Below are 22,558 nucleotides of genomic sequence, written 5' to 3' on the forward strand. Positions count from 1 at the left end.
AAAAAAAATACTTCTTCTATAAATGATTTGTGACCTAGTCCAAACAATTTAGTTATCTAATTATTTCAATATTAAGAAATTGTGTAACAAATTATTTAAAATAGTTTTGGTTTAATATTAAACTGATTATTAAATTTCTATGGAGCATGTAAATTACTTCTTATTTTATTTATTTCAGATAATAAGGATTACTCAGAGAGTTTAAAGGTAATTAACGTGTGGAGTAACTGGGCTAAATTACACTATCAATTGGTTCATGGACTTAAGAGTCAATATGAAGAACTCATGGAATACCTTCATTCTTCTCGTTCTCGTCTGTATAATTCTCGTTGGGTCACGTGACTTCACTTCGACTATTAACAACGAAGTTCCACAATGTGCTCTAGTGCATTCTGTCCATTACTCGAAAATTAACTGTGGTCATAACTTTACTGCTATTGTGTATAAGGAAGATGAGAAACAACTGAATTTCACATTTATATGTTTCACTAACTTTGATTTTCATATTCCAAGAAACATTTTTTTGTCGTTCAAAGATATCAGAAATACAAGTAGAGAGAACACAATAATAACAATTAGGAACTGCACTATAAATAGTAAATTTATGAAGGAGCTCACTGACTCTACCAATTGTCTTCTAGAATCAAAATATGATCTTGAATTGTACCTAGAAGCTAGTAGTAATGAGTCGTTAGATTTTAGTAACATAACACTCTCTAAGCTCATCAGTTGCGAAACTAATTTTTCTGTAATTAAGAATATTAGCATATCATATGCGCATATTAAAAATGTTCACAGTGGTATCTTCCCTCAAATAGCATGGGAATTATATCTCATTAATTCAGATCTATCAGAAATACCGGAGGATTTGTTACGCAACCTTAGTGCCTTGTATAATTTACACATTACTAACCATAATCAGCTTAAAGATTTACCACCAGCTATATTTGAACAAGTTACTGGTCTTAGACATTTATACCTACGTAGAAACAAACTCCAAAAGATTAATTCAAAGTGGTTTCAAAATGTAACTTTACTACAGGTATTAGATTTATCTCATAACGAAATAAAATCAATACCAAATCAAAGTTTCAATTCTCTTTTATTTTTAGTAAAATTATATTTAAATAATAACCCACTTACAACGCTTGCTGGAAATGCACTTAGTGGTCTCGGGTATTTCTCTGTGGTAGATCTAAGCTTTACTCAATTATCTTGGAGCGAAGATAATTGGATATCTGTATTTACAAACCATTATCTTTCTTCTTTTAACATATCAAATAATAACTTATCACTCTCCAACCTGACATTTGAAAAACATGTTTCAATTCTTTCTATTTCAAATAACTATGCTCCCAATATTACGAATAATATAAAGATCAATAGGATAGGATCGCTTCGTAAGATAGAAATGAGAAACTGTGGAGTTAAATATGTCTCATCCGATTTCTTGGAAGGTACTGATGATTTAAGAGAGATCGATTTCGGTGAAAATTTAATTTACGACCTTCCAGACGATTTTTTGTTAAATATTAGAAATATTAAAACCCTGTATTTTGATCACAACAGACTTTCAGAAGGTCATCCAACAACATATAATCTTCCAAAGCTTCGTGTTCTATCCTTAAGTTTCAACAATTACACTTTGATAGACGATAGAATATTTGTTAATCTAAATTCACTTCAAAAGCTAGAGTTACAGAACAATGCAATATACTGTCTGCACACGAATTCATTGACTACCTTGAAAAAATTAGTATATTTAGACTTAAGTCACAATCAGATTTTGCAAGTTCAAGATTTGATTTATTTACCGTATCCTTCAAGAAACCTTTATGGATGTCATGGAGGTCCTAATCTTTACATTCCAAAAGATATTAAATTAATCAATTTGTCGTTTAATTATATTACTGATATTTTATTCGGCGTAAATCTTCACCTAAACATTCTTAATCTTGGAAATAACCAAATTGACATATTTAAATATTCTGATCTCGTAATTGACGAAACTTTTGAAATTGCAAACAATAACATTTCAGGGATACATCCAAAGTGGAGGCAATGGAAAGAAATTCGTTTCCTTAATGTATCTGGTAACAACATAAAGAAGCTCACATCAATTGATTTCGTATATTCGTCACAAGATCTAAAAATTGATCTTAGAAACAATAATATAATATACATAATTTTAAATGATGTAGATTTGCACCCTGCAATTGATGAACCAGAATATAATGTTCAGTTGTATATGAATACAAAATCAATGCACTGTGACTGTAATATAATTAACGTAATCAGATTCTATGAAAGAGATGTTACAATAGCTCATGAGAACTCAAGCATAGCAAGTATTTCAGAAAGTAGTTTAACGTGTGAATATCCGCCTCTCGTGAAGGGAAGATTTCTAGAAGAGACTCAGGATTGGGCACTCGAGCTTTTATTGCTAGTAGGGCTGTGTTTACTATGATGTATTGAAACATCACACAAACACACACGCATATATATTGGGTGTTGCAAAATAAGTGTTACAACTTTTGGGTGGTGACTCCTGCCACTGAGACAAGAAAAAAAGTTCTCTTCAACTTTCTGCTATCGGACATAGTTTCAGATCTACAAGGTGCCGAAAGCGTGGGAAAATGACTTTTGGACGCCAATAGTTCGGAAACTATCCAACATAAAGAGGGCGGGTAAAAAATTCACTGAAGAAGTCATACCTGCTCTATTGAATTTTTCACGTTTCACAATCCTACCATTGTACGCGCAAGGGATTCCCCAAAGGAACGTAGGGAGTCCCGAATAATCTGCCAAATCGAACTTGGTCTAAATGGATATGAATTGATAGGCTTTCTATCAGGTAACAATAATTCATTTGTCTTAAGTCGATATCTGGAACAAATACAAAATGGCGGACACCTTTATGCCCGTTGTGCGTGGTTGCATAATCGTCAGGTACGGATGCTAGCCAACAGTGACGTTCTGAGTATTAATTGTAGCGAATTTGTACTCAAATGCTCTAAAAAGACATCCGGAGTGTCGGTAGAGCATAACAGATGAAGCAGGGTGATTCACATGTGTGGAAACACTTAACGAAAAATGCCCAGAAATGCACTCATACTCAGTAAACGTGAGTTCAAAGCGTCGGAAATGTAAGGAGTAGCGTCAAGAACATGAAAGCCATTGCCAATTCACCAATAATATTCCTTCAAACCGATGCAATAGGATATCAAAGGTTGCATACCAATAAGGATGCAACAACTGAGTCCAAGTTGAAATTGTGCAATGGACTCAGTAAGAAACTGGATAAACTAAATGAATGTCACTAGTGATATCGCATGATCGACATTGAAATGTGGCCAATGTGTGTGTTGATATCAACATGTAGCTAATGAACAAATGTCAACATGTCCCACTACTGTCGGGACATCGTCCCAAGTGCGAAAAATAGGAAAATAACTACTCGCTCTTGAATCTGAGACCGTGGGGTCCCAGTAGGATTGGAAACTGCGACCACGCGAGCAAAAGCGAGCGCTCTAGCCCTGTGGTTCGATGGAGCCTCACTTTCTCTGTATTCATTTCTCTGAGGAGTACCCACTTTGGCAAGCCCTCTTGTACAGCCTCCCCACATACTTGTGTGTTTCATTTTGTTACTCCTACTGCACAGTTGCAAACACTCAGAGCTTTAAGACGTTTCTTCCTATTTCTCATGTCGTTTTATTTTCCAAATGTATGGTGTTCCAGCTGTAGTGTTAAATGTGCTAAATCGGTTCATTTTCGTTTTTGTCTTGGCATGTGCAGTGTGTGAAAGATACGAATTTCTGGAGGTATTTTCCTATATTTCGAGTACGTCATATGTCTCTGAAGACGTGGGACATGATATAAGTTTGTTATTTTCACGCGCTATCAGAATTTGAACAATGCATTAAGAGATTTCTTTTCATATGTGTCGACTGTGAGACAATGTCCCAACTAAAGGGGGATATTGATACTATCGTGTTCTAGTTACGTTCTACCATAAGGTGCACCAGATGTAATAGCAGAATGTACAACGTTATTTTCCTAGTTTTCACACGTGAGATGGTGTCCCTGAGCAAAATAGGCAAAGATATGTTGGGAATCCACCTAACCTAATTAATCGTGACAATCCTTATGTCAGACCATATAACCAAAGTAGATTTAAAAATAGACGAAATACATGGCGAAATTCCAGAAATACAGTAAACTACATGGATAGACGTAATCGTAATTCAAGAGATGGCACTTCGTATCAAAATCAAGATATTGACACAATTCCTGTACAGAATAACAATGCGGGACATAATCATGATTGTGCGGTACAATGTACTTTATTGGAACCATATACGAGTATGAATTTAAACTAACTGCAGCTGATGTGGTAGGGGTTAAACCCATATCAGCTATAGATTCTCATGAACATTTATCTTCAAATTTATGTGATAATGTCAAACCCATATCAGCTATTGATTCTTATGAACATTTATCTTCAAATTTACGTATTCATGTTAATGATGAGAACGACCTTTTACATAACGTATCTGTAAATAATGATTCGGAAATAGCAGTCAATAGATGTCAGTATCAATTTATGCCTGTAGTAAATCGTTGTTGGTTCAAAGATGATAATGTCAATGATGGTTTTGGTGTTGAAGAAAACTTTGTATTTTTAAAATCATATAGTACTGCTAGAATACCCGTCAAAATAAATGGGTTAAGCACTGAAGCTTTATTGGATACAGGCGCAAATGCCTCTTTATTATCATATTCGTCATGGAAAGCAATTACTAGTGATTATTCGAATTCTAAATTGCAAAAAGCTGAGAATCTCATTATAGTCGATTTTACTGGTAAACATAAAAAGAGAGTAGCCGGAATTACTCGTGCGACAATAGCTATTCAAGATTTTGAAATGTCAATTCCTATTCTAGTGATAAAGGAACTGAATGAAAAACTAATTATTGGTTTAGATCTATTGTCTCAGTTGCGTGTCATGCTCGATTTCAGAAATCAAACGTTAACTATACCCGGCATACCTCAGGAAATCGTTCAGAAACTTCTTCCTAAATCTGATGATATTGCTTGTCAATATAATAATGTTCCTAATGTATTGAATAATGTTTCTGTAAGTTCAGAAAGTGATAAATTAAATGATCAACTAACGCGAGTCACACAAAATTTGATGAATTCAAAAGATGATGTATTGTTTTCTGAGTGTGTTAAGTCACTTGAAAGTAGTCTTGATTTTATAGATGATACAGTAAAAACTCACTTTAAGGATATATTATATAAACATAAAAATGTCTTTTCAGAACGTCCTGGGTGTTGTAAGGATTTTGTTTATTCTTTTAAGGTTAAAACAGACAAACCTATTGTGACTAAGCCCTATATAATTCCCTACCGATACAGGGAAAATGTACGTCAGCAAATTACAGACATGTTAAGAAATGGGATCATTAGGCCTTCACGAAGCATTCACCTTAATCCATTACATGTAGTTCCTAAGAAAAATGGTTCTCTACGTGTGGTTTTGGATTTGAGACGCACGAATTGTCATATTGATTTGGAACAAGTGAGGTATCCTCCAGTGGAAGAAATATTAGCCTCTTTACAAGGGAATGCAGTATTCGGAAATTTAGATCTAGTACTGGCTTATAATCAGGTCGAATTGCATGAGGATTCGAAACCGTACACGGCATTTAGTTTTGAAGGTCACTTATATGAATACAACCGTGTAGTCTTTGGGCTTATCAATGGTAGTGCGGCGTTAGCTTCCTGCTTAAATAAAGTCTTAGGTCAAGACTTACGCAGCAACGTGATAACCTACGCTGATGACATCTTGATAATGGGAAAAAATCCGCATGAATACTTGAAGTACTTAGATATAGTTTTAGATAGATTGGAAAGTTCGGGTCTTACTATCAACCTACAGAAATCCAAATTTCTACAAAATTCTATAGAATTCCTTGGCTACCAAATTGATGCATCTGGTTTACAGTTCAGTCAATCTAAAGTACAAGCCATAGAGGATCTGCCTGCGCCATTAAATGTGAAACAGACACGGCAAGTATTAGGGCTCTTCAATTGGTTTCGCAAAGCCATCCCGCGATTTGCTGAGATAGCCCAACCTTTATTTATGATTATAAAGAAAGGAGTACCATGGCAATGGGGTCCGATTCAAGAACATAGTTTTAATAAGTTGAAGGAGAGCGTAAAGCGAAACATCCATTTGAATCACCCTCGATATGACGTTTCTTTCTATGTCCAGTGTGACGGTTCTCAACTTGGAATCTCTGCAGTACTCTGGCAAACAAATCCAACCATTAAGGAACCGGCCGTTATCCATTGCGCTAGCCGTACTTTAAAGAAAGCTGAGAAAGGATACACCACGACAGAAATCGAACTTTTGGCCGTACGTTTTGCGATACAAAAATTTGCTCCATATCTCAGTGGATGCCATTTCATAGTACTTACCGACCATAATTCATTACGATACCTTAACAGCATACAGGGATATAATAACAGACTACTTCGTTGGTCGTTAGATCTTCAATCTTATGACTTTGAAGTACAACACATTAAAGGGGTAGATAATGGACCCGTAGATACCTTATCACGTCTGTTTCCTGGAGAAGAACAACATATCTTGTCCATCAACGAATTTAAGGTCTTACAGGATGAAATAGCCACCATTTCAATGGAAGATCTAAGAGAACATCAACTGAATCATCATGAATATAACCAAATCATGAAACATTTGTCTTCATGCAGTGTGGAGTGTAATTGTCCCAAACAATGGAATTCCAGATTTAAATTATCCAACGGAATTCTACTTATTAAAGATTTTAAATTCAAGTCTAGAAACAAAATTTGCATTCCACCTACGTTGACAACCCGCATATTAAAAGCTTATCATGACGATTTCGGTCATTTTGGTTATGTAAAAGTATGTGCCTTGATTAATAAATCTTTTTATTGGAGAGGAATGAGAGCTCAAATCAAAAATCATATCAAGGACTGTATTGAATGTATGCGAATCAAACATAACTACCAGGCTGTACAAAAACCTATGCTCTCAATAACGCCAGAGAGACCACATTAGTTCTTATCTATCGATCTATATGGACCGTTACCACGAGCAGCTACCGGAGAAACTTATCTACTTACTACTATGGATATCTTTTCGCGCTATGTAGTAGCTTATCCTCTGCGTAGAGCAACTTCCACTGCTATCATAAATAAAATCTTGAACGTATACATTCCACATTGTGGTCCTATCGAACACATATTATGTGATAATGGTTCACAGTTCAAAAGTGATGTGTTTATTAAAGCAATGAACAAGGCTAACATTAAAATTCATTTCGTAACTCCGTACCATCCTAGCAGCTCTGTTGTAGAAAATGTGCATCGTAATTTTGGTATGTTGTTTCGACACTTTTGCAAAGATAAGCATGCCGAATGGATTAAGCATGTCAATCAAATCACGTATCTTTTGAATCATTCGATATCAGACACTTTGGGCGTGTCTCCTGCTAATGTACATAACGGTTCTGATTTGATTTTCGATGTGGAACAACATTTTAATGTCAAGTTAGAAGATTCGACAATCGTAGATTCTTCGAGTTTAGTGAATATGGTAAAAATTCGAAGACACAACAAATTTTTGAAACGTAATTCTCAATTAGAGTCTTTACAAGAAGGAAAATATCGGATCAAGATCAATGACTTAGTTTTTGTTAAACAACATCCACAAAGTAATGCGTTGTTAAAGAAGATTTATAAATTTTGTGACATTTTCTCAGGTCCTTATTTATGTTTCAAAGAAATAAACCCTAAAGTTTTTGAATTGTTGAACGCTAAAACGGGTACGTCAATTGGACTTCGTAATATAGATGAGTTGAAGGTTTGGAGACCTACCCAGTATACAAGAGAAAAATGGATGTGTCTAGTGAAAAGATTAGTTACACCTGACATCCTTGCTCAAATTAATAAGAATGAAGGAGACTAAAAGAAAAAAAGGGGGACTTCTGTTTGTGTAAAAATAAGTTTATTTTCTTCTTTTTGCTCGTCCGAACGTAGGTTACATTTAATTTTTGATTTTTACTTAATTTAATTTTCTTTAATTCTCATTAACCAATGATAATTTCCAAATGATTTTTTTTAATTCTGTCTTGTTGATGTGAAGAATTATAAGTCGATTCATAATTGATTAAACACAAAGGCTATTTTTATTATATTGATTTGTGTTGAAACTTTATTGTCAAAGGTAAATGACAATGGAATGATGAATGTTTTAATATAAATGTATCTATATAAAATAATTGAACAAAATGATATATGAGGTGCGATCAAAATGTAAAGAATAGCACTATTCTTATGCCATCATTATAAACGGACCAGTGGTTCTTAAATATAAAAATCAAGCTACCTTGTAACTTTTATATCTAGTCCCATTATCGGGCGACATTTTATACAACGAGATACTTTGTATCGGTCGATAATTACCTGTATCTTGGGCAGAAAGTGCTTCTACACAAGCACTATACCTGATATAATGTTACTTAAAAATAACAAAAGAAGAATGTTTTTAAGATATAAGAAATATACATTATTATTGTATAGTTGGTTGCTATGTAGTTGTTTATAGATACATAATGGATATGTTTTGATTGCAAGTCAGTTTGTGTGAATATACGTTAAAAAGGAATCAACGAATAAATTATCTAATACTTATCATGGACTTGTAATTTCAGTATAAAAGGTGATAATACTAGTGAATATAATTACGGAAGATATTTTAAGGTGTCAACAATTATTGCCACTAAAGATTTACTTATATTATTAGCCGAACCAGGGTTGACGACTACCTTTGGTGAGTCGTTGTAGTCCCGGATAATCTGCCAAATGAAAATTTGTCTAAATGGATATGAATTGATAGGGTCTCTACCAAGTAACAATAATTCGTTTGTGTTAAGTCGATATCTGGAACAAATACAAAATGGCGGACACCTTCATGTAATTTGTGTGTGGTTGCATAATCGGCAGGTACGGATGCTGGCCAACAGTGACGTTCTGAGTATTAAGTGTAGCGAATTTGTTCTCAAATGCTCTAGAAAGACATCTGGAGTGTCGGTAGAGAACAACAGATGAAGCAGGGTGATTCACATGTGTGGAAACACGTAACGAAAAATGCCCAGAAATGAACTCATACTTAGTAAACGTGAGTTCAAAGCGTCGGAAATGTAAGGAATAGCATCAAGAACATGAAAGCCATTGCCGATTCACCAATAATATTCCATCAATCAGACGCAATGTGATGTGCACGGTTGCATACCAATAAGGATGCAACAACTGAGGCCAAGTTGAAATTGTGCAAGGAGACTCACTAAGAAACTGGGTAATCTAAATGAATGTCTCTAGTGGGATCGCATAATCGATCTTGAAATGTTGCCAATGTGTGTGTTGATATCGACATGTAGCTAATGGACAAACGTAAACATGTTCCACTTTACAACTAAATTAGTTTCTCCTTTTGCCCAACCAAATTGTCCTAATTAACAAACCGTGTTCTTGTATAAAGTTGAAGCTAAATAAAAAAACTTGAAAAGTTAGATACAGACGCAGACAAATGCTTTACGTTAGTTAGGGGAAAATGACAGTATAGTGGTTATTGCAACTGACCAGACAGCAAGAAGTCGCCAGTTTTGTTGCGACAAATTCTTTACTGCTGTATTGAATTTAGAAAAAGAACTTAAATATTTTTTGCCCCCTTGCACAAAAGTCTGAATTCAACACGTTTCCAGTTCTTTGAGTGCTTCTTTGTTTTTGGATCAAAATGGAAAATCTAAAATTTGTCACGAACTTTGGTTCAGATTTTGCTCCAATAGTCACTCTCTGTCGTTTCTGAACAGAATGGAGGTTTCTAAGAACCCAGATAGCACTTAGTTGACTCATCAAAAATGTGTTAATTATTATATTGTACATTTTCTCCTTGGATATGCTCAAAGCAATAGGGATGTTTGCAATAATCGAGAATCGTATAATACACCTGGCGGCACCATTTAAATTCTGTAATCCATCATTCCACTGTTGCATATGATGGCTCTTCTTTCTGCAATGTTTGCATCGTGTTGTCATGAATCTAAACTTCCCCGCTAGATCATTTGCGAACAAGTATTGGGTGGCTGTACAACAATTCAGTTATGTCTTATGGCGGTGCTGTTGATGAGACCTTGTTTGTCCAGGTTTTATTTGCTATCACATACAATAAAGGTATAAAAGTATATAAAGGGTATAATGAAAGATTTGGTTCACAATTCAATCACGTCATTCATTCATAGGTAAGCTCACTACTTGTCAGTCCTCCGAGTGGACCATCTATGTTGAAAACCTTTGTAACTTTTAAACTACTAGGTAAAAAGCGATGAAACCAATTTCCTGTCTACTAATATGCCTATTAGTAATACACTTGTATAAGATATAAGAGTTTATGGCGGCCAAACCAAGTAGGTTATAAAATGGCTATACCGGCCATTTTCTTCTAACAACCTTCACAGAATATTTACTATCCATCTGGTCTACAATATCTACACCAATTTCTGGCTGATTGTAAAACAAAACTTTCAGTTCACTTATTTTCGTGACTATTCATTACATGTACGTTATTCTGAAGAGTGCTCAATATCACTACTCTTGTTTTTCTGCATTGATACGTGGCGAATGTGATATCGTCCACGGTTTTAAGTAGCCTGTGGTGTACAAATCTTTATTATGGAAACGTACGGAAACTGGAAGTTTTCTCTTGTTGCTTCGGATAGTACCAAGCAAATTTATTCCGTAAATTTTTTAGTTCCTTTGCAAGATGTAGAGACGTAAAAATGTTGTCTCAAGTTACATACAACCCTGGGTTTCAAAAGATGTAAAACTACATGTTCAGCAAGAGGGATGTTCGTTGGCATGTTTTCATCTTTTCGTTGATATGGAAAACTATTTACTATATATTTGTTCTTCACTTCACCAAGCATCCAAAATTTGTCGCCATATTTATCCGGCTTGCTACCCATGAACTGAAAAAATACACCGCGAGATTTCATTGGAAAGAACTGCTCACCAATAGCGCAATAAGTATGGCGATTGTAGCACCTTCGAGAATTTCAATCAACTGACACCAAATATCAGAAAATAAGCAAAACCTGTTAGTTTTTCGTGTTTTGCTCCTCCTAGATTTGAGATCAATCTTATAAATCTCATTATTTCTTCAAACCTGTTTCTGGGCATGACATTCCGAAAGAAGCTGCAGCCCAAGCTTTCAGACCACAGACACTTTACACTTAACGCTCTTAATCCTCATTGCTCCACGGAAATACTGCAAGAAAATAATTGAATCAAACTCATCGAGAGAAACTGACCAGTTAGGATAATCTAAAACTCGACGGGCCTCAACTTCTTTATACTTCACAGTAGAAAAAAATGAAATTTTTAAGTTTTACGTCCCACGGTTATGCGGTGAGGCTAAAGGAGACGGTGATGATGAGTAATGAATGACATGGTGGAATAAAGAAAGTGGGAGGAAACGGGAGTACCCCGAGAAAACCCACGCACACGGTGTTTGTACTTCACAGTAGAGTATTGGTTACAATCAGTCTGAGTGCACTTGCACAAGCATCATTCATATTACGCGTAACGAGTGATGTGGGTTCTAGTTTGATACGAACTATATTATATTTTTATAATCTTCCGCATATCTTGTTGTTTACATTCACTATCGTCCACACAGTCTGATCTGGAGTTCGCTAGGCCTATCAGTAATTTCAGTAGAATCCTCTTGCTCAGATTCTTCATTGAATCATTACTACTAGAATCAGAATCAGTATATTTGACTTCTGTGTCATAACTACAGGAAAATTCTTATTTTTCAAGGTCTGTAACATGTTCCTTTTCAATTCAGCTCTTACTGTCATTACCAGAGCACTATCGTCAATATCCTGTAACTGTGCTAGAAACTCTGCTGCTGCATGTCGTTTACTACCTGAAGACTCCATCATTCGCAAACAGTGAAACACGTTCGTAAAATAACCAACAAAAATCAATGGTTGTTCACAATTGTTTCTGGTGCATCAATAATACACCATTATAAAATGTATAGACACGAATCAAAAAAGCCATTTTATCCAGCGTAAAATAAATAGAAGTGAAATTTGTGGTAGACAAACAGTCTGCTTGGGTTTTCTCGAGGTTCACCCCTTTAAACCCACTTTCTTCATTCCACCATTACATTCATTTCTCATCACCACCGTCTCCTTTAGCCGAGCCGGCAAAAGCGTGGGATGTAAAAGTAAAAAATTTCACTTTCATTTTCGAAGTAAACAGGTAGGTGTCAAAATGACCCCCGTGGTAGTTCTAGGTAAATCACCATTTTTAAAGAAAACCAAAAATAATTAAAATATGGTATTTATTAAATAATCACACTGGTTAGAGAGAAGAAAAGTGGTGCCATATGTTTTGCATATTTTAATTAATGTTGAAATGAAAGAATGATCAACGACGGTGAAGGGTCAAAATGACGCCTTTGGTAGTTCGTGTGTTAAATATCATTCAGTATCAATTATTAAAGTATGGTATATCAATATTTCGAACTTAGTGTAAAAGATCAAAATTTATTATTAATTAGCTTTCATTAGGTTTCAAAAATGTGCTGTCGTATATAATACTCATGTATAATTATTAGTATTATTACCTTTTAGTGTATTTAGGTATTAATATGAGGTTATTTTAGTATTTAAGTACTTAAAAGATATTTAAGTATTTTTTACTGCAGTGAAAGGATTGGATTTTAAACATGTATCAGTTTTTTTCTATTTAAAGTTTTAGTAAATCAAAATCTAAAAGGTCAATTGTGAATAAGTGTAAAACGAGGTTGAACGAGTAGCGACTTGCTTTTTTTTTTTTTTTTTTTTTTTTGTATTAAGCTAAAGGTGTATGATACATTGAAAACCTGTTATTATAGCAGAAATATTTAGATTTCCCATTACTTTCCTATTTAAAATAAAAATACATTTTATATATATCATGTATAAAAATAATTTATTTTAAATAGAAAACGATTGATTCTATTTATACAACAAAAATTTCTATGTATTTGAACGATACGTGTACTCTCAATGATTGAGTATATGGAATATATACTGAAGACGAAAGTTGTAATTTAATGTAAAGTTTTAATACTCTTATATGGTGTTATTATAAGGACAGTTTAATTGCAAAATATAGTTGCTTACTGTAGTTCTTTGCTCGGCTCTATATGTAAAGATTTTTCAAGATAGAAGTATTTGAGTTAATAAACTGACTGTTAAACTGTTGTTATTAGACTTTCAAATTTGTTGTACAGAGATAGCATTTAAAGATAATTAGATACTTTCATTTACCCCGAATTATACGTCGGTTAATAATTGTCAGAAATAAATTTTTCTTGAAAATTTCAATTTTTGATTATTATTATATTACGGAAATAGCTGTGGTAAATTCACAGAAACTGGAGAATGCCATAAAGCATTCCAAATCGGTGACATTGGACCACTCATTTACTAGGTAAGACTTATGCTACATTTGGTGAGACGGAACTTGACGTCGTGGTTCTGAGTGGACAGACAACATATTTGTAGACGTAATCTATAATGCTTAAAAGAGTAATCTCGTCAACAGCCAGAAACGACGATAACGATGTCTTGATGGAATGTCTGGTCTGGGAACTTCCTCTGGTTTCTACCCACATCGCTTCATCTGTGGTGAAGAAGATATCTTTATTCTCTTAGATATTGTATGTATATAAGATTGTACAGTTATCCTGTATCACATAGTGTCTGATGAAGCCAAAGAGTTAGTTGGCGAAACTGTAACACGTGTTGAATTTTAATGAAAATAAATAGTTTTGCTCAGCAAATAATTAGTTTATGTTTAATTATAACAAAGCAAAGCTTCTACTTATGGGAAATATCATAGAAATAGTTAATGTAAACCACTTAATGTGTGAGTTAACTATTAACGAAGAATTTGGGCTTTATTCTTGAGAAGCTGAATCGATTCCCAGAGACAGCATTTTGATGTCTCTTACTGCTTTTGTTTTATAGAAATCGGTATTGAAACCGAAAGTAATAGTAAATTTCAACCCTTTCTAGTTATGGTAAAGTATTACGAACAGTCATGGAGATATTGTATTGAAACGCTCAATCATTTGGAAAAAAAAAAGAAAAAGAAAAAAAGAAACGCTTTTTGCTATTTGTTACCGTTTTCGTTCTATGGCAATAAATGTAGAAACCAGAATGGTTAATTTAATCCGTTTCCGGCTTAAATAGAAGGCTAAAGGAGGAGATGGAATGTGTTTTTAGAACACTGAATCAATAGCAAAAATCGCTTGTCGATATCTCGTACCGTTTTCGCCTTGATACTCGTCGACACAAGACCGATTGATGTCCATAGCCGTCATAGGCGTTCTAGAAGACTTCTGAAACTTGTGCACAGCATAGTTCGGAAGGATAATAATAATAATAATAATAATAATAATAATAATAATAATAATAATAATAATAATAATAATAATAATAATAATAACAATATTATTATTATTAATAATAATAATAATATTAATTCTGGCGTTCATCCGTTTGTCGACTCATATCAAAGAGAAAAAACGGAAAGATATACAGAAAAGAGTTTCCTTGCAATCCATCCAGTGTCCCAAGAATAGATTCTATCTCCTCCTTTAACAGTTTATTTAAATTAGAAGTGGTTCAAGTTGGCCGATTCCAGTTTCAACGTTTATCACTATAGAACTAAAACAGTAACAGATAACGAAAAGGTTTTTTTTTTAATGAATCAGAATGTACTTTCTTATTATTTGTTTTCATTTTTAATACTTTATTTTTTATTATTTATACACACACCATTTATTCTAATTTCAAAACAATTTAACGAAATGTGTGTACAGAATGATGAAAAAGCTACAACTAGAGATGGTTCCTGGATCCAGATCTGAAATTTCGAAGTTCGGATTCGGATTCCTGTTTTGAATACTTTAGGCTTAGAACTAAAATATCCATATCGCCTCCAGAAAGCAGAAAGGTGCTAAGCGCCATTTTCCTTAATTTCCAACTAAGTATATATCCTGACTACCCATTTCATGTTTAATGTTCCGCAGAAATGGGACAAAATGAAAGATCTGCAGTGAAAACTGAATTCTAGGAGAAAGAAAGAATCGGAATTAATTAGTGTTTTATTCGTTTTATGCCCTCCTGAGAAATTTACATTTTGGGGCTTAGCACCTTTGAGCTTTCTGGGGACAATATGTATAAAATAAACTGCTGATGACCATTTGCTTAAAAACAATGTTTGTTAGATCGCTTTCTCCTGTATTCGTTATTCATGGTAATTATCCGTTGCTTCTGTTCTGGGCAAATCCATACAAAGTGGTCCATTGGTGGTTGCTCGACCAACTCCGAAAATTGTAAAAATTTCAGTGTGACGAACCTTGTGTAGGAGAAGGTCAACAACACTATTCCCCAGTAAGTACGCCAGAAATTTTTACTTAGGGGGGTGTTCAAAATAAAAGGGGGTGTGTGCTCTCAGAATAGTGATATAATTTTTAAACAAACTCAAACAAGAAAACACTATGTTTTGTTACGCAACTATTGCAATATTATTATTAATTATTATTATTATTATTATTATTACTAATAATAATAATATCAACTCTTTGCAGTGGTAGGTTCAATAAAGTAAGTTCACACATTTGAACATTTAGTATTATTATTAAACTAAGTAATACAGTGAAACCTCTCAAAAACGGACATCGGTGGAACCGATTATTTGTCTGTAAATGAGAGGTGTCTCTAAAAGGAAGGGTTCTCTCTCATAACACCACATCACACATATTTATGGCATGGAAAAATAAGAAAGTTTGTTCTCTTACGAAGATGTCCACTATTGAGAGATGCCCGTTAAGAGAGGTTTCACTGTATTAGGATTTAACCTCCACTATTTTACCTAGTAATTACATGTGAATTGATTACATACGAATTATTGTAGTCTAATTATTTCGCAAAATTCTGCTATTATTTCAATTAATTCACCCCAGCAAGTTTTAGTGGGTGATTTTTTTAAAATATATATATATTAATTGGGAAAAAGCCCTCGTCTCACGCTGAAATCACATTTGTTTAGTAATTAATACTGTACATAGTTCCAATTTCATTTCATTTAATATTCTAACCCTGTTGTTAACGTTAATTATTGTAATATTATTTGATCTCTTAGTCTCCGTTCCTGCCCCTTTCTGGCTAAGTTATTCGTTCTGAATATCTTTCATAAGAAAATTATTCATTGACTTAGTTGTTTTCCAGAAATCCAGTTTATCAATTTACAAATATGTTGTATCTTTCTGTTTTGTCTTCTTTAATTTATTATATGTGGTCATATGAGGTTATGATAAAAAAAAGATAGCTGTGAAAACGGAACCATTCAAGTTGGACTTATTTGTTTACTGATGTGTAATAAAGAGTGAAACGTAACACCACCGAAGTAACGAATTGAACCCACATTGAGCACAGTAAAGTTTCTGTATTCGTCAACACGGAATTTAGCTATAACAATTACTTACAATTGGCGATGAGCTGATTTTTGCATAAAAGATGTCGAAGTCTTAACATATGCAATATTTTGAACCCTTTAATCCAAAAGAGGCAGATGTTGAAACATACATTAAAAGATTTTGAACAGTATTGTCTTGCTAACGATGTACCAGAAGCCAAGAAAGTGTGTATTATTATATCCGTTATGAGAAATGTAGTTTATAAAACATTAAAGGAACTTACTGCATCCAAACGAGTACCGGAGCTTGATTTCCAGCAAATGAAGGATCTCTTAATGAAACAGTATCACACGGCGACTAATTACAAAGTTGAAAAATAAAAATTAGATAAGAAGCAAGAAATAGGCCAAATTGCACTGGATTACATTTTCAATTTTAAAAAGCAGGCTAACCGCTGTAATTTTGGCGTATTTCGAGAAGATTCTATGAGAGTCCAGATAGTCTGTGGTGTTGTTAGTGAATATGCGCGAAAAAAACTGTTGTCTACACCTGACTTGACCATGTCTATGGCTATTGATATAATCAATCAATTCGAGTTATTGGAGAGAGAAGCTTCTGTATTTTACAGACAAGAAAATCGGTTAGATCAGGTGCATAATAACAGACCATCGTATAATAGTTATAAAAGGAATAATACACGGCAGTTTCCTACATGTGAATTGTGTGGATGACGTCATAACTAGCATCAGTGTCCAGTCTAAGGAGAAAAGTTCCGGAAATGTGGACGATTTACCCATTTCGCTGTATATTGTGATAATAAATTCTCATCCCCCGCTGACGTTGAAAACGAGTAGATGAATTCCCACAAACTGATCACATTTCACAAAACGAATAACAAGCTTCACCTGCCAAGGATTATGAACATGCTTTAGATAATATGGTTACTTGCTCTGTGCGTGATGTTTATCTATTGAACACAGTAGAAGAATTGCATCTAAATGGCTTCACAATAGAAACAGGACAAAAAGAAAGCCAGTGCTATCACAGTAAGAGCTTTATTTAGATTCGATTAAAGAACACACAGTTAATTAGACAAATCAAGAAGATAACAGGGAGCATTTGGATGTATTAAAATGTAATGGAATAAATTTAAACTTTACAACAGAAACTGAACTTCAAAATTCTGTGATACCAACTAACATGTGCACAATTACTTAATACATTAAAATTACAATCAATTCCAGTGGAAACAGTTCAATGGGGCGAATGTAATCTTACCTTATTTGTAAAATTAGAGACACCGGTGATAGCAGATGACATCAACTACCCTGGTAATTCAAAGTACGCCAATAATTTTTGGATCATAGTATTATAGGATGTGACTGGTTGTATACTCTCAATAATGGGAGGTCCATGGTAAATCAAAGTACTTCATGTGATCTTACTGTTTCGACAGAAGACAGCTTTCGTTCTGCTTCACGAAAGTGGATGACGAGTTCCAAACAAGGTAGACAATCAATTAAAGTAGTATATGAGGTAGGAAAAAAGGAATGTAAATGGAGAAATGACAAGAAGATTACTAACCAAGTTGTTGTAAAGGGTGAACGAATGAGAAATGACTTACATTTGGAATACAGGAGAGAACATTTTCTTTAGAGGATGAAGGAGATTTAGTTACGGTAACGAAAGATCAATTATTGAGATTGAAGACTAATAAATATCATGACCCAGAAATTGGAGATTTGGTCAATATTTGAATGGACACAAACAAAATTAACAAGTAAGCATGGTAAAGGATAGCTACTTTTGGAAACACACTAATAGACTACAAGAAGGTGTAGAAACATTATTGCGAATTAAATGCTGACTATAACAAAAAGAAGAAGAATAGGGAATGTTGCAGGGAAATAGAAGGATATGTGGCGGAAAGCGCAAAAGAATTTTGAACATGCTTCAGGAAGAAAGAAGAAGTTAGTGTTTCTTAGTAATATAATTTACTGAATTGAATATCGAATAGTTGTTGATGTGGATGCCATAGTTATTGAATTTCATAGCCCAATTGAAGAATTGTTAATTATATTAATTGTGTAGTAGATACTGGACGTAGTAAGAGGGCTAGAGATTAATGTGTGTAAATGGTGCTATCTTACAGGTAGATTTATTATATGTGGTCATATGAGGTTATGATAAAAATAAAAGATAGCTGTGAAAACGGAACCATTCAAGTTGGACTTATTTGTTTACTAATGTGTAATGAATAGTGTGTCAAGTCTGTATTGTTCTATGAAACGTAACACCACCCAAGTAACAAATTGAACACACATTGAGCACAGTAAAGTTTCTGTATTCGTCAGCACGGAATTTAGATGTAATAATTACTTACTATTGCGAATGAGCTGATTTTTGCATAAAAGATGGCGAGGTCTTAACATATACAATATTTTGAACCTTTGAATCCAGAAGAGACAGATGTTGAAACATACATCGAAAGATTTGAACAGTATTGTCTTGCTAACGATGTACCAGAAGCCAAGAAGGTGTGTATTAGTATATCCCTTATGGGAAATGTAGTTTATAAAACAATAACTTGCAGCACCCAAACGAGTACCGGAGCTTGATTTCCAGCAAATGAAGGATCTCTTAACGAAACACTATCACACGGCAACTAATTACGTAGTTGAAAGATAAAAATTTGATAGGAAGCAAGAAATAGGCAAACTGCACCGGCTTACATTTTCAATTTAAAAAAACAGGCTAACCGCTGTAATTTTGGCGTATTTCGATAAGATGCTATGAAAGAGTCCAGATAGTCTGCGGTGTTCTTAGTGAATATGCGCGGAAGAAACTGTGGTCTACCCTGACTTAACCATGTCTATGGCTATTGATATAATCAATCAATTCGAGTTATTGCAGAAAGAAGCTTCTGTGTTTTACAGACACGAAACTCTGTTAGATCAGCTGCACAATAACACAACATCGTATAATATTTATAAAAAGAATAATACACGGCAATTTCCTACATGCAAATTGTGTGGACGTCATAAGTGGCATCAGTGTCCAGCCAAAGGAACAAAGTTCCGGAAATGTGGACGATTTAACCATTTTGCTATATGTTGTGCTAATAAATTCCCAACCCACGCTGAACTTGAAAACGAGTAGATGAATTCCCACAAACTGATCACATTTCACAGAACGAACAACAAGCATCAATTTCCAAGGATTATGAACATGCTTTAGATAATATGGTTACTTGCTCTCTGCGTGATGATTATGTCTTGAACCCATTAGAAGAATTTCATCTAAATGGCTTCAAAATAGAAACAGGACAAAAGGAAGAGCCAGTTCTGTCAGAGCAAGAGCTTTTTCCCTTTAGATTCGATTAACGAACACACAGTTAATTAGACAAATAAAGAAGATAACAGGGAACAATTGGATGTATTCAATTGTAATGGAGTAAATTTAGACTTTACAACAGAAACAGAACTGCAATATTCTATGTGATATCAACTAACATATGCACAATTTCTTAATACAATAAAATTACAATCATATCCAATGGAAACGGTTCAATGGGGTAAACGTAATTTTACCTTATTTGTAAAATTAGAGACATCAGTGATAGCAGATCGAATCAACTACCATGGTGAATTCTAAGTATGCCAAGAATTTTTGGATCATAGTATTATAGGATGTGACTGGTTGTATACTCTCAATAATGGGAGGTCCGTGGTAAATCAAAGTACTTCATGTGATCTTACTGTTTCGACAGAAGACAGCTTTCGTTCTGCTTCACGAAAGTGGATGACGAGTTCCATACAAGGTAGACAATCAATTCCAATAGTACAGGAGGAGGGAAAAAAGAAATGTAAATGGAGAAATGACAAGAAGATTACTAACCAAGTTGTTGTAAAGGGTGAACGAATGAGAAATGACTTACTTTTGGAGTACAGGAGAGAACACTTTTCTTTAGAGGATGAAGGAGATTTAGTTACGGTAACGAAAGATCAATTATTGAGATTGAAGACTAATAAATATCATGACCTAGAAAATGGAGATTTAGTCAATATTTGAATGGACACAAGCAAAAGTAACAAGTAGGGATGGTAAAGGATAGCTACTTTTGGAAACACACTAAAAGACCAGAAGAAGGTGTAGAAACATTATTTGGAATTAAATGCTGACTATAACAAAAAGAAGAAGTGGGAACGTTGCAGGGAATTAGAAGAATATGTTTCGGAAAGCGCGAAAAAATTTTGAACATGCTTCAGGAAGAAAGAAGAAGTTAGTGTTTCTTAGTAATTTAATTTACTTAATTGAATATCGAGTACTCGTAAACTTCTGTTACTCTTTTATTGTTCCTCGACTGGTACACTCAAAATTCTCTCTTACCATCATACTTTACAATTAACAACATTTCTGAACTCTATCAAGCTCAAAGGTCAACAGATCTGTTCTTGAATCACCCCCAACTTCACTACATTCTACAAATCAACCTAATACTGTCCCTAGCAACATCTCTTTTCTTCCTTTTCTTCTTCTTTGTCTAGTGCCTTGTTATTCTCTCAACGCTTACAACCTATTCTTATAAACGCCTATATTTTCTACTCCTAGCAGTGACTTCCATTACTTCACTCGAAAATCATCCCACACTTTACATGGAAATGGCTATAATAAGAATAGTCACTGACTTTTACATTCCATTTTGAATAGTGCTAGGTGAATTATGAAAGCTGTATAACAGCATTGCAAGTTCAGTACATCATCTGAGCGGTTGACACTTTCAATATATAAATACTTTTTAGAAAGGTATTGCCAGTTGAAACAAAATTACTCTATGTGTTCTAATGTTACAACAATTTCTTACCAACACAAAAACAGATGCGAGCCTAAAAGTCCTGATGAAATAAAAACACAAGCAACCCATTCCGCAATACAGAGTTCGAAAGACTAACATTATTTTACCCTTACATTTCAAAAAGAAAAAAATATTGAAAATATTAAAATGACATTAATTACGTCTGAATGATAACACAGCATGGTACATAACATTTTCTGTGTTTCTCTCTTTCTTGCTTGTTTCACTCTATAACAATAAGATGTGCACTGGGAAAGCTAATTTCCAAGAACCCAACTGAAAAGGTAATCATATAGTGTTAATGGAATCTTCTCACCAGAGAAGAAAACATACAGACGAGGGTAAGTCTCTCTTCTATTTCTTCTAATCTAATACAGTATGGGTTGTTGTTACTGACATTTCCTCATTTTACATAAGTGAAATTTATAGTGGTGTTATCATTGTTACGCCCAGCCACAAAAGTGTCTCCCCCCTAAGTGCTCTAATTCCATTACTTGGCGTCCAGGTAACTTACAGTTGTGAGAACGCCTAGACAGATGAAACCCAACTTACACGCAACTTTTCTCGGCACTGACAGCAGTTGGTAGCCCTGATCCAGGTGTTTATCCAGGTAAAATTGTAAAGTTGGTGCTTAACGAAACAGTTCTCCATTCTAAGATGTATCTCTATGGTTCGGATCGGGTTTTCCAAAGAACACCATATATTTAACTTAATATTGCTGTGTATGTAATGTATTATTTCTTTGTATACTGTATGTTTAGGGAAGTAAAAATATTGACCACGCATAAATCAGAAAGTGCATGAAAGTAGCTGAAAATATCAAATCTAGAACAACTACTAGAAATAACCTTGTAAATGATTGCCTCCATTGAGAGTCCTTCACCAATTCTTCTCATTCCAACATCTTTTTCTTTCTAGGGGAGAGATCTTGCTTATGACACTGGGAATGCATTGAAATTGAAATTGAAAGCGACATTTGAAAAAGTTTCAACCTGGTCGGCATTCAAACCCGGGTCTACCGAGTAGAATTGAATGTGCTAACCACTCACCTACCGCTCCACTTAACCTTCCACCAAAACTAATAGCTAGTTAAAATCGTTTCATGG

The 22,558-nt window shown here is 34.3% G+C and overlaps 1 protein-coding gene across 1 annotated transcript; it reads left to right on the plus strand.

Annotated features, from left to right (window-relative positions):
- The first annotated feature begins 1,411 nt into the window (after positions 1–1,411).
- LOC145685592 (podocan-like) lies at positions 1,412–2,467 on the plus strand. The gene has a single exon (XM_081757980.1). It carries the CDS (start codon positions 1,412–1,414, stop codon positions 2,465–2,467), a length of 1,056 nt encoding a protein of 351 aa, XP_081614106.1.
- The last annotated feature ends 20,091 nt before the right edge of the window (positions 2,468–22,558 follow it).

Source organism: Thermobia domestica, chromosome 5, assembly GCF_964235325.1.
Source record: "Thermobia domestica chromosome 5, izTheDome1.hap1.1, whole genome shotgun sequence".
NCBI classification, from domain to species: domain Eukaryota; kingdom Metazoa; phylum Arthropoda; class Insecta; order Zygentoma; family Lepismatidae; genus Thermobia; species Thermobia domestica.